This window comes from Clupea harengus, chromosome 23 (assembly GCF_900700415.2).
Source record: "Clupea harengus chromosome 23, Ch_v2.0.2, whole genome shotgun sequence".
Taxonomy (NCBI): Eukaryota; Metazoa; Chordata; class Actinopteri; order Clupeiformes; family Clupeidae; genus Clupea; species Clupea harengus.
Window position 1 is genome coordinate 6464571 of NC_045174.1, and position 13911 is coordinate 6478481.

Sequence of the window (13911 nt, forward strand, 5' to 3'; positions counted from 1 at the left end):
TGCAGAGGGTGCTCTATCCGGGCAACCATAACCGATCAAACAGGCTCTTTTAAGAGCCACCCATCTTGATCATTTAAAAGCAATTTCCAAATTGAATGGGGGGGGCTTTTTAAAGTATAATTACACACATTTTTCATAGAACAATAACACCGTAATGTGAACCATGGACTTCTACAAGTATATTATAATTTCCTCAGAATTTGAATATAAATCCTTCTAAAGGGGTATATCACACGTAAGACAATCAGTGTTATAGAACAGTTACTGGTTATTATAGTAAGTAAATGATAGAACGACATTGGTTTGATTATCTTTAACTTGTTTATTGAGCAAACATATATATTTTTTAAAGCAGTTCAGGGTGCTGCTTCGACCTCTTGCCCAGCCACATACACAAGTCTGTATATTTCAAACTTAACCTGCTGCTGCTTATGGAGAGGCAGGCGTTCCAGGGCTGGAATTAGGCATTTAAAAAAATGCTAATTCTCGGTAGGGGCAGGGACAGGGACAGGGGTTGAGGTGGACTGCTTCTCCACCGCAGCCAGTAGCCTGTCCTCAAATGACGTTTCATCCTGCGCCCTTCCTCTGCCTCTCTTCCTCGGTGGTCCAGGGGGGGTGCTGGAGGTACCAGGGACCACACTCGGGGGTCTGGGGGGCACCTGCCTCATCCTCGGCTGTTTCTATAAGAGATTCGATTTCCTCTGGGCCTGGGTCTGGAGTGGCAGTGCCTGCTGACTGGCTGGCAGGGGATCTGTTTCCTCCTCCGTGGCTGTAATTCCCCGTAGTGTCCCTCTGTTCAACAAAGGGAGCCAGGAAGCCCATCACGGCAAAGTACCTCCACGGCCTGTGGTCTGTCTGCCCTGCTCCACTCCTGGTCCTCTCCTTCTCCTTTTTTCTTTCTTTCATACAGTGTTAATTTCGTTGACGAAAACTATGACGAAAAATATTCGTTAACGACCTTTTTCCCGTGACTAAAACGAGACTAAGACGTGACGAAAATGGATCTTTAAAAATAAAAACTATGACTAAATCTATTTTAACTCTCGTTGACGAGACGAGACGAGACGAAAATGTTGGTGGTTGACTAAGTCACAATTGTTTTTTTTTTTCTAAACTTGTATGCACATCATTGGTTGAATGTTGCCCGGTCCTGTATCTATCCCTCCTCCACTCCCTGAGATGCCCAGACAGACATGCAAGTGACGCCCTAACAAACGTCATGATGGCTGAAGTTCAGGCACTCGGTAGGCTACTGGAAGAAAAATAAGAATAGATATCTGGACAGTCTTTAATTATAACTTGACAGAAAATAAAACACAATGCACCGCAATAACCGGCGAGAAACCTTGGGCTTCAAAATAGGTTGGAAGAACACAACAAGAGGCACCTGAAAGCGCACAATACAACCCTGCAATTTATGCCAAGGTAAATTAGCTAGTAACTGTCAATGATAATTAGCTAATGTTAACTAGTTATTAGAATATATTAGCCAACGTTAAGTTAACTTCAAAGGGGCAGTCGAGTGTATAGGTTGTGTCAGCTTGGATAACTAGCTAGTCATTTTCGATTGAAACCTCCCGTTTGGCTTGGCAAATGAGTTCCAAAACGTTTAGCTAGCTAACGTTAGCTAACTATGTGGTAGCTTGGCTAAGTTATACTAGCTATCGATAGCTAGCTAAGTTATACTAGCTATCGATAACTAGCTAGTAAACGCATTGCAGAATGGACTATAGGACAGGCCACGCATGACATTAATCAAGAGAAAATAAATGAATATGTGATTTGTTGCACTACTTTCAACTCTCAAACTATCCGTCTAGCTAAATATGTAGGTTATCAGATTGCACAGCAATTCATATGGAGGATATGTGGTTGATTTAACTAAGGTCAGGTAGGCATAGTAGTTGTATTGTGTTATCACATCATTTGAATCTTCAAAATCTAGACTCGATATTCTCTTATATTTTAATAATAATACTGTTAATTAAGTATTGCCTTAAAATTATTATTTACATTGAATTCATTGGAATTCAGCTGTAGGCATATACTAGGAGATCTGTATCTTAGAGACTAATTGCCACAGTTTAAGTACTGCAAGCTTGACTATTATGCAGTTGTAGACACTACACAAGGGGTCCCCGGGCCTGAGAAGGGAAGGAAAGGAGTTTAATGTGGCTATAAGATGGACTTTTAAATGTGACTAAAACTAGACTAAAATGTAATGAGACTTCGTCGACTAAAACTAGACTAAAATGTTCTGAGTTTTCGTCGACGAAAACTAGACTAAAACTAAGGAGGATAAAAGTGACTAAAACTAATATGCATTTTCGTCTAAAGACTAAGACTAAATCGAAAATAGCTGCCAAAATTAACACTGCTTTCATATACGAGTCACGAAGACCCTTCCATTTCTTGACCCACTGCGCAATGTGACGTCGGAGTGACGTCTTTTCTATGTAATTTTTGGACGTCTAATTTTGGTCCACTGAAGGGGTTGTTTTGTAACGCCAGGCGACGTGATTTTTTTGGACGTCTACCGCACGTCTAATGTTGACGCCATTGGGACCTCAGTATAAAGGCTATTTATAGTCCAAATGTGGTCGTTTGTGGACGTCTTTTCAACATCGAATTTAGACTAATTTCAGACGTCATTTTTATACTACTTCTATAAATGTAATCTCATGTTTTCACTTTCAATTTCACCTTTGTATGCTGTTAAAGTTATCAGCTGCTGCCAATCAAATGGAGTTTTAGGGAAATTATCTGGAACAGTAGGCCACCTTCTGAAATGGGACTAGATCAGGGGTCTTCAACCTTTTTCAGCCCAAGGACCCCTTGGCTGAGAGAGACGCTGAGCAGGGACCCCCACCCCCGCCGCCCCAAATTTGGGCCTGATATTCATATGATTTATTTGGAACTAAGTGTCAGTCACACACACACACTCCCCTACACATGTTTGAACAGAATTACAAATCATCTGTGACACACAACTAGTTTCAATTTATTCTGTTTATTATTGACATTTGTTCTCCCTTACAGTTAGTCGTCACTCTATATTCAATTAGGGAGGGACAAAGAATTGAGTAGCTTGAGAAGCTTAAGTATGGATGAAATATCTCATACCTAGTGAGAGATCTGACGTTTGAGAATTCATCATTCATGTCTTTGGCAACGACATTCTCCCTATGAAGCATGCAGTGCGTCATACATGGCTCTTGCACCGTCTGTGCACATCGCGAAAAATTGTCGATCACTTTGAAAATCTCTGAACTTTTTTTTACCTCCAGGCAGCTGCTTACAGAATCGAAATTCCTCCTGCATCTCATTTTGGTCGACAAATCACAAAAAAGCTAAAAGCTGAGCTTCGTTTGACACATCGGTGGATTAATCTAATTGTATTGCAAAATAATCTGCCTTCGGGAGTTTTGCGACTAATAGTGCCCTCACATCAGCTGCCAATTCAATTCAATAGGGCGGGCATTGGGATGCTTTTCAGTTTTTTTACGTACTCATCCTTCCCAAACATTGTTTTGCACATATCACTAGCTGTTGGCAATATTAAACGTTCCGCAATTATGTATGGCTGTTTGGTCTGAGCGACACGTAATGCAACTTGATAAGAGGCTTTTAAAGCTAGCTCGCACACTTTGGCTAATTTTCTCATCAAGGTTTGCTGGCCCTCAATAGATTTTAAACGGGAAATATATATATTTTTTTTCTTTCAAGTGAGCATGGGTTGTCTTTGAGTGTCATTGCAGCTTTGATGGTTTCATAGTTTCGTTTGATAGCACGGAAGAGCAAACCACGCACACTGCTAATTCTTCACCATCAGTCTCTTTGTAGGTGAAGGCAAACTTCAGATAATTCTCTGAATATTTACCTGTCTTCTCCCGTTTGCGCTTTTGGCTGTTCATGTTGGCATCCTCTGAAGGTAGATCATCTGAACCGCCATCAGTGGTGTCTGACGCGGAGCTTTTGTTCCGAGAAATTACAAACGATCAATTATTTCAAATTGTATGGTTATGGCAGGTAACGTCTTTTGGCACCAGATAGCTAAATGTAGCTAAAAGTGCATATGTTGCCATTATGATCAAATGATCGCCTGAAGACTCATGGGTAGCCTGTGTATTATTTTTAAGGAATAGAAAGCAATTTTTACGTTCTGTTTATGTAGTCTTTTGGACGTTGTACATTTTTGGAAGAGGGAAAAAATGCTTCAGATGAAATCATTTGGCGGACCCCCTGCAGTACCTCCGCGGACCCCCGGTTGAAGACCTCTGGACTAGATCATTTTCCATAAACTCAATTTGATAGTCTCAGTAGCAGATAGAGACGCTTTCAAATGTGTAATGAATTTCTAGTTCAAACTAGCTGCTGAGCTCAAACAAAGCTACAGAAAATTAACACATGGTACAGAAAACATGTCCTCCACCCTCTGGAAACATTCAAGTTATTCACATACCAATAAATCACAATTCAATACCACCGTATCGATTTTTATTCAAAAATACAATGTACCAAGAGAATTATGAATGAATAATTACAAATTCATAGAATTGAACTCGAGTCCTGTAGGGCACATCTAGGCATCCGTGGAACTTCTAGTTCTCAGTCAGTTGGACTGGATGTGGTGTGTAATCCGTAGCTTTCGGTTGTTCGGTGGGAAGCTCGCCATCTAGTTGTCGTCGTTGTTGTTTTCAAGCAGTATTTAGTCAGTCAGTCAATATTCACTGTTGGTGATTCTACAATGACAATGTTCATTTCGATCCTCAAAGTTTCAAACCAACATCTTCGTCCAGCAGGTCCGCTGTCCTCGGTGTAGCTAGCTGGCTAGGCTACAAGTTAGCACTCAACTAGCACAAAATCATGAAAACATAAATCGCGTATCTTCAAACTGTACAACGGTACCTTTTCTATCATACTCGTGTAAAAAAATTTACTTTAAAATATCATTCAATAATTCAATTTGGTTTAATTAATTAGGTCAGTAAAGGCGTTGAATTTTTAAAAGGTTGTCCCCGTAAATGTTTTAACCGTCTTCTTCTTATCTCAACGTCTTCTCTCTTTTTAAATTCAAAGTAAAAGTTGCGCGAGCTCTTCAGCACGCACTACGTCCTGTAGAGGGCGCTCCAACATTACATTTCATTTAATTACAATTCATTCATTAAAAAGCTATGCTAAATTCCTAAGGTAATAATAAATACATAACTAATCAATGTTTAATGTTTATTAGACTATTTATTAATTACTATTTATACCTATTTACAGAATCTTAAAGGTAACTTTGTTAACCTTGGTTACATTGATATTTGTAAATAATTATAATGTAAATTTCCTGTACCTTTCATGGACGTCCAAATGACGTCCAAAACAATTACCAAATGTTGGTCAAATGTTGAACGTCAATATGACGTCCACGTTAGGTCACAGTTGGACGGTCCAAAAAGTGGACCTAGTTTGGACGTCGAACAGATGTCCAGATTTGGTCATGGACCGACGGACCCAATATAGACATGATCTGCACGTCTATCCGACGTCCAATGTTTAAAGTGGATGCACTCTTTGTCTATGAGAAAATATCACACACACACATAGAGGGAGAGAGAGAGAGATTAGAAATATTAAAGGGGCCATATTATGAAAATTCCACTTTTTTAGTGCTTCTATGCGTTAATTTGGGTATCTGGCATGTCTCCCAACACAAAAACGCTGGAAAAAAACAACTCACGCGGTTTGTTGTGGTGTTGTGTTGTGGTGTCAGAAACGATATGCTTGAGTGCGTCAAATGGGATCACCACCAACGTCTACGTAGATTTTGAAGCATGCCCATGTAGGGAGTCTGGCTACATGGCCTTGGACCGCCCCCCACCACCACTCGACCCACCCAGTTTAAAGACGGTTCGGTGACCTAGCGCCATTTTATTCTTGCAAGCTTTGGAAACACTTGGATAAGCTAGCTAGCAGCATGAATCAACGTCGACAACCAAGATGCTCAGTGGTCGGTTGCACAGTTCAGCACAAATGCCTTCATGTGACTCCAGCTTCAGAAGATACAAGATTGAAATGGATTGATTTCATATATGAAGGTAATCTTCCTGCAAGAGTTGGCAAATATCTGTTAGTGTGAGCTAACCACTTTGAAATGGACTGTTTTTTCAACCTGGGTAAATATAACGCTGGACTCACTGGAAGGTTGATATTGAAAGGGGGGTCGGTGCCATCTATCCGTCGCAGGACTGAAGACGAGGGAAATGTAAGTATTTTTGTTTTTAAATAATTCTGGTATTTGTTTTTAGACATTTTGTGTGGAGGTTAGCAACGTTAGCATGTTGTGTGTGTGAGGGGATGAGGGGCTAGCATGTCGTGGTTGGGGAAAAGTAGTCGTTGTATCTGTAATTTCGCGAACAATTACTTTTGTGCGCTGAGTGGGTATGTACATTAGTGTATGAGGCCTGGCCTCGGAGCCGACTGGTGTATATAGCATTCGCGAATGTTTCTCTGTTGCCTGTATGAACCCTAGGCTAGCATATTGGATGTATGATTACTTGTACATTATTGCGTTTGGATGTAATTCGTGTCAGAACGTTTGCATAGTGCCTCCCGTAAACAACACGATGCCTACGTCGTGTGGATGTTTATATACTGTAGTTTGTGTCATAATATAATTTACGTTCACATAGGTATAATAGTGCCTACTGCAAACAACATGATGCCTACTTGCACAGTAGTTCGTGTGGATGTGCTTATGTGAAATAGTTATTTTATCCAAAAAAAAACATTCCCCTGTGAAAAGTCTTCGTGTTGGGGTGGAGAGAGGTGCTAAGCTGGTATATTAGCATCTTGTAGTATGTAGGAGCAATGTACAGCAATCCTAAAGATGTGGCCAACGAATTTTCGTGTGAACAGTTAGTCTAGCCTATTTTAATCTAGGCTTACTTATACAGTAGATAGTTCGTTTGGATGTCTATGGAGAGCAATTTGTGTCGAAGTATATAATGTCTTTATGAGAAATAGTTCTCTCATCCATTCCTTTGTGAAAATGCTTGTGTTGGGGTGGAGGTGTTAATAGTCAGCCTGCATATATGATTCAAAGCAATTAGTCCTCCTATTGACACCTTTCGACACTACAATGACGGGGTCATATATGTGAAATGGGCACTTATTATTCCTGAACGACGTGATTAGCAGCTTTTTTGGGGGGTAGAGCATACTCAAGAACTTAGATACTCACCTGCAGTTTGTCACTATGGTGCATTTGAGGGTTTTGTGTACAGTACAGCACAAGGTAAAAATAGTATTTCATAATGATTTCTGAGAAATTCATAGTATGCAAGCATAATATGACAATGTTATTTTTACCAACACTTCTGTGTTGTGAAAATTATATTAGGTGAAATGGGTTACTACATTTCTTCACATGTTTTATTTGCTTTTAGTTCATCTTGTATGCATGACAGTAGTACAAACATGAATAACATTGCTGCTTTTGGTGTTTAGGCAAGCACACCTGTTCAGGGTGCTAGGGTACATCACATGGCCTGCCAGACGGACCCACCACAGATGTGCACAGTTGGCACGCAGCTTTCTGTGAAAACACTGCGACCTCACTACAAAAGTACAGGTTTGTTTACCCTCAGTTACTTCATCGTGTCATTGATTGTGTCTCCGTGTTAAAGTTGTAACAGCATCTAATTTTTTAATTTGTTGTGACTCCAAGGATACTGAATATCTGTTTTATCATAGGCACACAGAAAACAATATATATTTGTATTCATAAACAATAAATAAAAACAATGTAAAAGTTTGGGATTTTTTTTTTTTTTTTAATTAATTACAGAGTACGTGGATAACCTGTTGGACCTCATCTTTCACGAGGTTTTTCAGGACCCGGCCCCATATGTGAATGAGGTGCTGAAGATCCCAATACCCGCGTATCTCTCTGCCCAGTTTGAGAAACCTGACAAGCGGGAAGTTATAGCCAGCTATGTGTCGAGGTTCAATCGAGGGCAGGTCTGAACTCCGTATACCTTCCTTGAGCATCAGGGAACACTCTTCGTATCTGGAGCACAACGCAGGACGGCAGGACCACCCTGATTCTCCGGCCCAGATAGCCCCAACACCAGCTAACAAAGCTTCTGTACTGCTTCTGTATTTAGAGAATAAAAGGTGACACACATATATAAAGTGTTCCTTTGTTTACAGTATGGCTACTGATGGCACAAGTGTAATTTTGTAATCAATGTTTTTATTATACTTGGTATTTTTTGTATTTATTACCTATGTATCAGCCAGTACATTTAATAACTATGTTTAAAAAGCTCTGGCATTCTTTCTAGCAATCTTTCTAACAATAAAAGTGTATACAAAAAGATTTCTGTGCTTTTAGTGTTTGATGTGTAACATGTCAACAATTGACACGTGTAAGATGAGCAGTTAGCGAAGTAACTCAGGGGGAAGAGTAATTTATTGTATTTTATTCGCCAGTCATATTTGTATTGCAGAAATGACTGATAACTCATGCATTAAAAAAAATAAACGTACTGCTCTATTCCTCTTTGACGTAAAGGCCCATAATCTGCCCTGTAAATGTTGAATGCATTCTGTAGTGAGAACACATTCAAACACAGGTTCCAGGCCGGGGTGGTCGATCATGCAGGTAGTTTGGTTCTGAAGCTGCAGTAGTCTTGTAACCTTGAATATTGAAAGTGTAAGTGACATGGAATATAAAACATGATGACTGCATATTTACAATGTCAGAAATAATTCTACCTGTGGGATCTTCCTGCAGCATTGATTCTCAGGCTCTTTAGGAATTTGCTCACACTTGGCACAAATACACCTGTATAGATAAAGAGTTTTAAAAATTGACAACATTGCAGGTAAAGTGTATTTGAATGTCGTGTGACAAAAGTCGACAAATACAACGATATAATGAGAAAACCAGGTTTGAACGCTAATAAACGGAGGTAAGTACGTTATGTTCTACACCTGCTTGGTCCATTACTGTTACTGTAATATTTTACTTTACAGCTGGAGCTTAACTTGTGTATTTTGCTATGCACCACTTATGAGAAAAATTATTAAACAGGATACATAACAATTCAAAAAGTCCAGCCATCAAAAGCAAGCTATCCTGCAAGCCATCTGGTTGAATTAAAAGCTTAGAAAAAGTATTGTATTCTGACTAGGGCTGAACGATTTGGGAAAATAATCTAATTGCGATTTAATATGCGATTTTTTTTTTTATCCTCTTTTTTCCCCCAACAAAACGTAATGAATGATTTAAATATGACCAACACAATATTAGATACATTTAGTGTAAAATATTCTTTCCCACATTTTAAATTTTTATTTAACTGCTCATTACAGAAACAAGAACAACAAATCGGTGGCTTTGCCACTGTGCATTTAAGTAATTTAAAAAAAAGTAATTTTAAGTATAAACACTAGGCATTTTTTTTTTTAGACCACGTTTTTTAATCTCGAACGTTGCGGTTAGAAAATCGCGTTCTATCATATCGCGATTAAATCGCAAATGCAATTAATCGTTCAGCCCTAATTCTGACAGAACACTGACGAGAAGGGTATATTTGTTTGGCTGTTGTTCGTGTAGCAGGCATAATGGCGTTCCCATTACCTGCATTTATATAAACACTTTTCACAAACAGTAACTTCCATAAACACACTGTATTTGTTACATACTCGTACATGCACACACTATTTACTAGCATTGCCATGCTCTCCACACCGACAACAGACCATATTGCCTTAGCCAAAGAAAAAAATAAATGTAGAATTGACAAAGTTTACTTACCATTCAGAAACGTCCTGTTGTACCCTACATTCTTGAACTTGTTTGGGAGCCTCTTCTTGTTCAGGGTCTGAACAATCTACATCTCTATCTCGTTTCCAGTGGCCATATTTTTCGTTTCAAACGTTTCAAAGAGTAGCCCAAAACCGCGGAGGAGGGGGGAGAGGGAGGGGGAGGGGGGAGGGGTTAGCTGGCTCATTAGCATAGGAGCTCAAAACAGCTTGTTTGAGAGAAGGGCCGTTTCAAGTAGTGATGGGAAGTTCGGATCATTTTACCGACTCGGTTCTTTGAATCTCGTTCAGTAAAATGAACGAATCTTTTTTCGAGTCATTCGTTCATTTCGGGGGGGGGGGGGGGGGGGGGGGGGGGGTGGTAAGAAAAATTCCTGCATTAAAATAATGTATCATGACAGTCTGGATGATTTGAAGTGATCATTTATTTTCACACTAGCATTCAATTATCACGGCATAACTATTACGCTGAACTCTAAGTAAAGTACTAAAAAGTTAAAATAACGAAACCTGTAATTATTACCTGTGAAGGAATATCATTCACGTCTTACTAAACCTAGCCACGCGAAAGTGAACGAGGTAAACAAATCCTTTCTGTTTCCTCTTCTGAACGCAGGTCACGTGAAAAATGATCCTAAGATCCATATCCGAAGACCCAGTCAAAATGAACGAATCATTTCTGTTTTCTCTACCAGTGCTGAGCCTATGCAGGTCACGTGAAAAATGAACGATGAACGATGAACGATGAACGAATCATTGATCTACTCGCTACCAGTGCTGAGCCTATGCAGGTCACGTGAAAAATGAACGATGAACGATGAACGAATCATTGATCTACTCGCTACCAGTGCTGAGCCTATGCAGGTCACGTGAAAAATGAACGACGAACGATGAACGAAAGATTTACCCGAAGACTCGGTTGGCAGATGAACGAAACATTGACCCGAAGACACGGTCGGGAGGTGAACGATTCGTTCATCTGCCGGATACAGATCTTTAGATCATTTTTCACGTGACCTGCATTGGTTTAGTAGAGGAAACCTTATTCTCTTTCGCGTGACCGCTGTTTTTAGTATAGAAACGTGAATCATAATGACTGGTTTTGTTATTTTCACTTTACATTTACACTTACAGTTTAGTGCAGTGAAATTGTTTGCCGTGATAATTAAATGCCAGTGTGATAATAAATGACAATTTAAAACCATACAAACTGTCATGTTGTACTGTATAGATCTGCCACACAAATGTGCAATTCAAGTAAAATGGTCTTATATTATATGGAACATTCTGTGTAAGACACACTTGATTTAAGTCTGTGAACTTTGAGTGACATTGTCCATAGTAGGGGGGCATGCAGTAAGTTCACAGTTCACACCAATTGAAAAAGATCTGGTTACACATGTAGGGCCTATTGCACTTCATGTTGGTGCCAAATAAGGGTGGAGCCGGTGTTGAAGTAGAGCCATCTCCATGGGGACTGTGGCCCTTCCCCACCCTCCCCCACAGTTTTGCATTAAATGACTTGCAAGCAGAGGAGACCCCAGACGAATTGGAATAGGTCAAGAGAATGAGTACTAGAAAGAGGAGTGATGTTTGGTCTCATTTTGAAAATATTTCTTCTTCGAAAGCGAAATGCAACATTTGCAAGAAGCACTTATCCATTCAAGGAGGAAGCACTTCAAACATGAGAAGGCACCTTAAAACTGCACATCCAACTGTGCTCTTACCACAAGTAAGAGAAGACAGCGATGAAGGTACTGCGGCAGCAGGAGCTGGTTCCACCAGCAGCACCTCTTCAACTGGTCCTGCAACTGCAACTGCTACGATGTCCACAGCATCCACCTTTCCAGCAGCACTTAGCACCACCCAAGCAGCAGCTAGGCCACGGAGGCCACAACAACAAACCTCAATGGGCAGTTTTGTTACAAGGCCAATGGATCCGTTAAGGCAGAGTAAACTGGATGAGGCTCTGGTGAAAATGATCGCCTGTGATTTCCAGCCCTTTTCTGTGGTTGAGGACAAAGGCTTCAGGGAATTTTCAAAGCTTCTGGACCCATCATACAGTCTACCAGGTAGAAAAACTATTTCCACAAAAGTTCTACCTATGATGTTTGAGAAACTAAGAACTGAGGTCATGGACAAAATCACGTCTGCCACAGCCGTATGTCTCACAACAGACTGCTGGACCTCCATTACTACCACAAGTTACATGTCTGTGACTTGTCATTTCATGGAGGATTTTAAAATGACCTCATATCTCCTGGACTGTTTTGTCATGACGGAAAGACACACTGCTGACAATCTGGCAAGGGAGCTGACCAGGGTTAGCGAAGAATGGGGTGTTAAGGACAAAATTGTAGCCTGTGTCACAGACAATGCTGCCAACATTGTGTCAGCTGTGAGATACCTTCACTGGGACCACATACCCTGTTTTGCCCATGTTCTGAACCTTATTGTCAGAGCTGCCCTGAAGATGGTCCAAAGCATTGTGCAAAAGGTCAAAGCCATTGTTGAGTTTTTTCACAGGAGCACAGTGGCTTCAGAGACGCTCAAGGCCACACAGCAACAGATGGGACAGGAGCAATTACGCCTTAAGCAGGATGTGGCCACAAGGTGGAATTCAACATTCTACATGTTGAAAAGAATTTTAGAGGTGAAAGATCCTGTCATCTCCACCCTGGCACTTGTGAATGCGTCTCTGCCAACCTTGTCCCTAGAGGAATGGGAAATTGTGAAAGAAACGGTGGATGTGGTCAAGCCCTTTGAGGAGGTCACAATTGAAGTGAGCGCTGAGAGGTATGTAGATTAAGTGATTACCACCTATTTTAAATCAAGATTGCAAACTCAATTTCTCCTTAATGATGGATTGTTTTTTAACCTTTTTTTTTCACAAACAGGTATGTATTGGCTTTTTAATAATACATTGTATTAATTATATTTAAATAATTGTTCATTTCTTTAGGTTTGTGACTGCCTCCAAAGTCATTTTAATGGCAAGAGGCCTTCAGAGGATTGTTGCCCGCAATCAAGGAAATCCCTCCATCCATGAACCTGTTAAAAATCTCGTGGACAGCCTGATGACCGAAATGTTGAAGAGGTTCAGTAAAGTGGAGTACATCGAGAAGCTTGCTGATGCTACCTGCTTGGACCCGAGGTTCAAAAAGCAAGCCTTTGTAAACAGCAAAGTAGCAGACGAGGCAGTGAAGAGAATTACATCTGCTGTAGCACATGTTAACCCCCTCCATAGGGAGGAAGAGGAGGATTCACATTCTGCTACAGCTGCCAGTGCAGGGGCCATGTTTTGGGAGGACTTTGATGAGAGGGTTGCAAGCTTGAGGCCTACTACCACACCAACTGTCTCTACTAATGCCATGATGGAGATGCGGGCTTACCTTGCAGAGCCACTTTTACCCCGCACATCAGACCCTCTGGCATGGTGGATGAAGTGTTCACCTGTCTACAAAGGCCTCTGTGAGGTCATGAAGACAAGACTGTGCATTGTGGCCACATCTGTGCCTTCTGAGAGAGTTTTCTCTAAAACGGGGCAGATAATTTCAGATCGGAGAAACAGGCTCAGCCCATCCAAGGTCCGGGAGCTTGTTTTCTTAAATGCAAACCTGCCTTAGAGCAGGCCCTAAACTGCAGTTTTGTACAGAATGTTCCTTTGATTTTTAGTGTTATTTTAGTGTTAGTGTTTTAGTGTTAGATTTTTATTGTTATCTATCTGTGGTTGAATAGTGTGATTTAACTTAATTTTTATTTAACCTTATTTATGTCTATCCTTTTTAGATATATTATATATGTATATTTTGTTACAAACTTTTTTAACTTTAAAAAAAACATACTTTTGTATACTGTTTTAAGTTTTTCTATAATGTAAAGTGTGTTATTATTTATTATATGCAAAGAGTCAATTATTAATACATGTAACATGGTGCAATATTGGGATTTTGGGTTATAATAAAAACATTTTACATCACATTTTATTTGGCATTTCATTCAAAGCGACACACTAACTTCTAGATGGCTTGCAAATCACCTAGTGCAAAACTGTGGGGGAGGGTGGAGAAGGGCCACGGTCCCCTTGGA

At 40.2% G+C, this 13911-nt stretch overlaps 1 protein-coding gene across 1 annotated transcript; it reads left to right on the forward strand.

Annotated features, from left to right (window-relative positions):
• The first annotated feature begins 12762 nt into the window (after positions 1 to 12762).
• LOC116218776 (zinc finger BED domain-containing protein 4-like) lies at positions 12763 to 13502 on the forward strand. Its single transcript, XM_031561530.2, has one exon. It carries the CDS (start codon positions 12813 to 12815, stop codon positions 13446 to 13448), a length of 636 nt encoding a protein of 211 aa, XP_031417390.2. The 5' UTR covers positions 12763 to 12812; the 3' UTR covers positions 13449 to 13502.
• Positions 13503 to 13911: the final 409 nt, after the last annotated feature.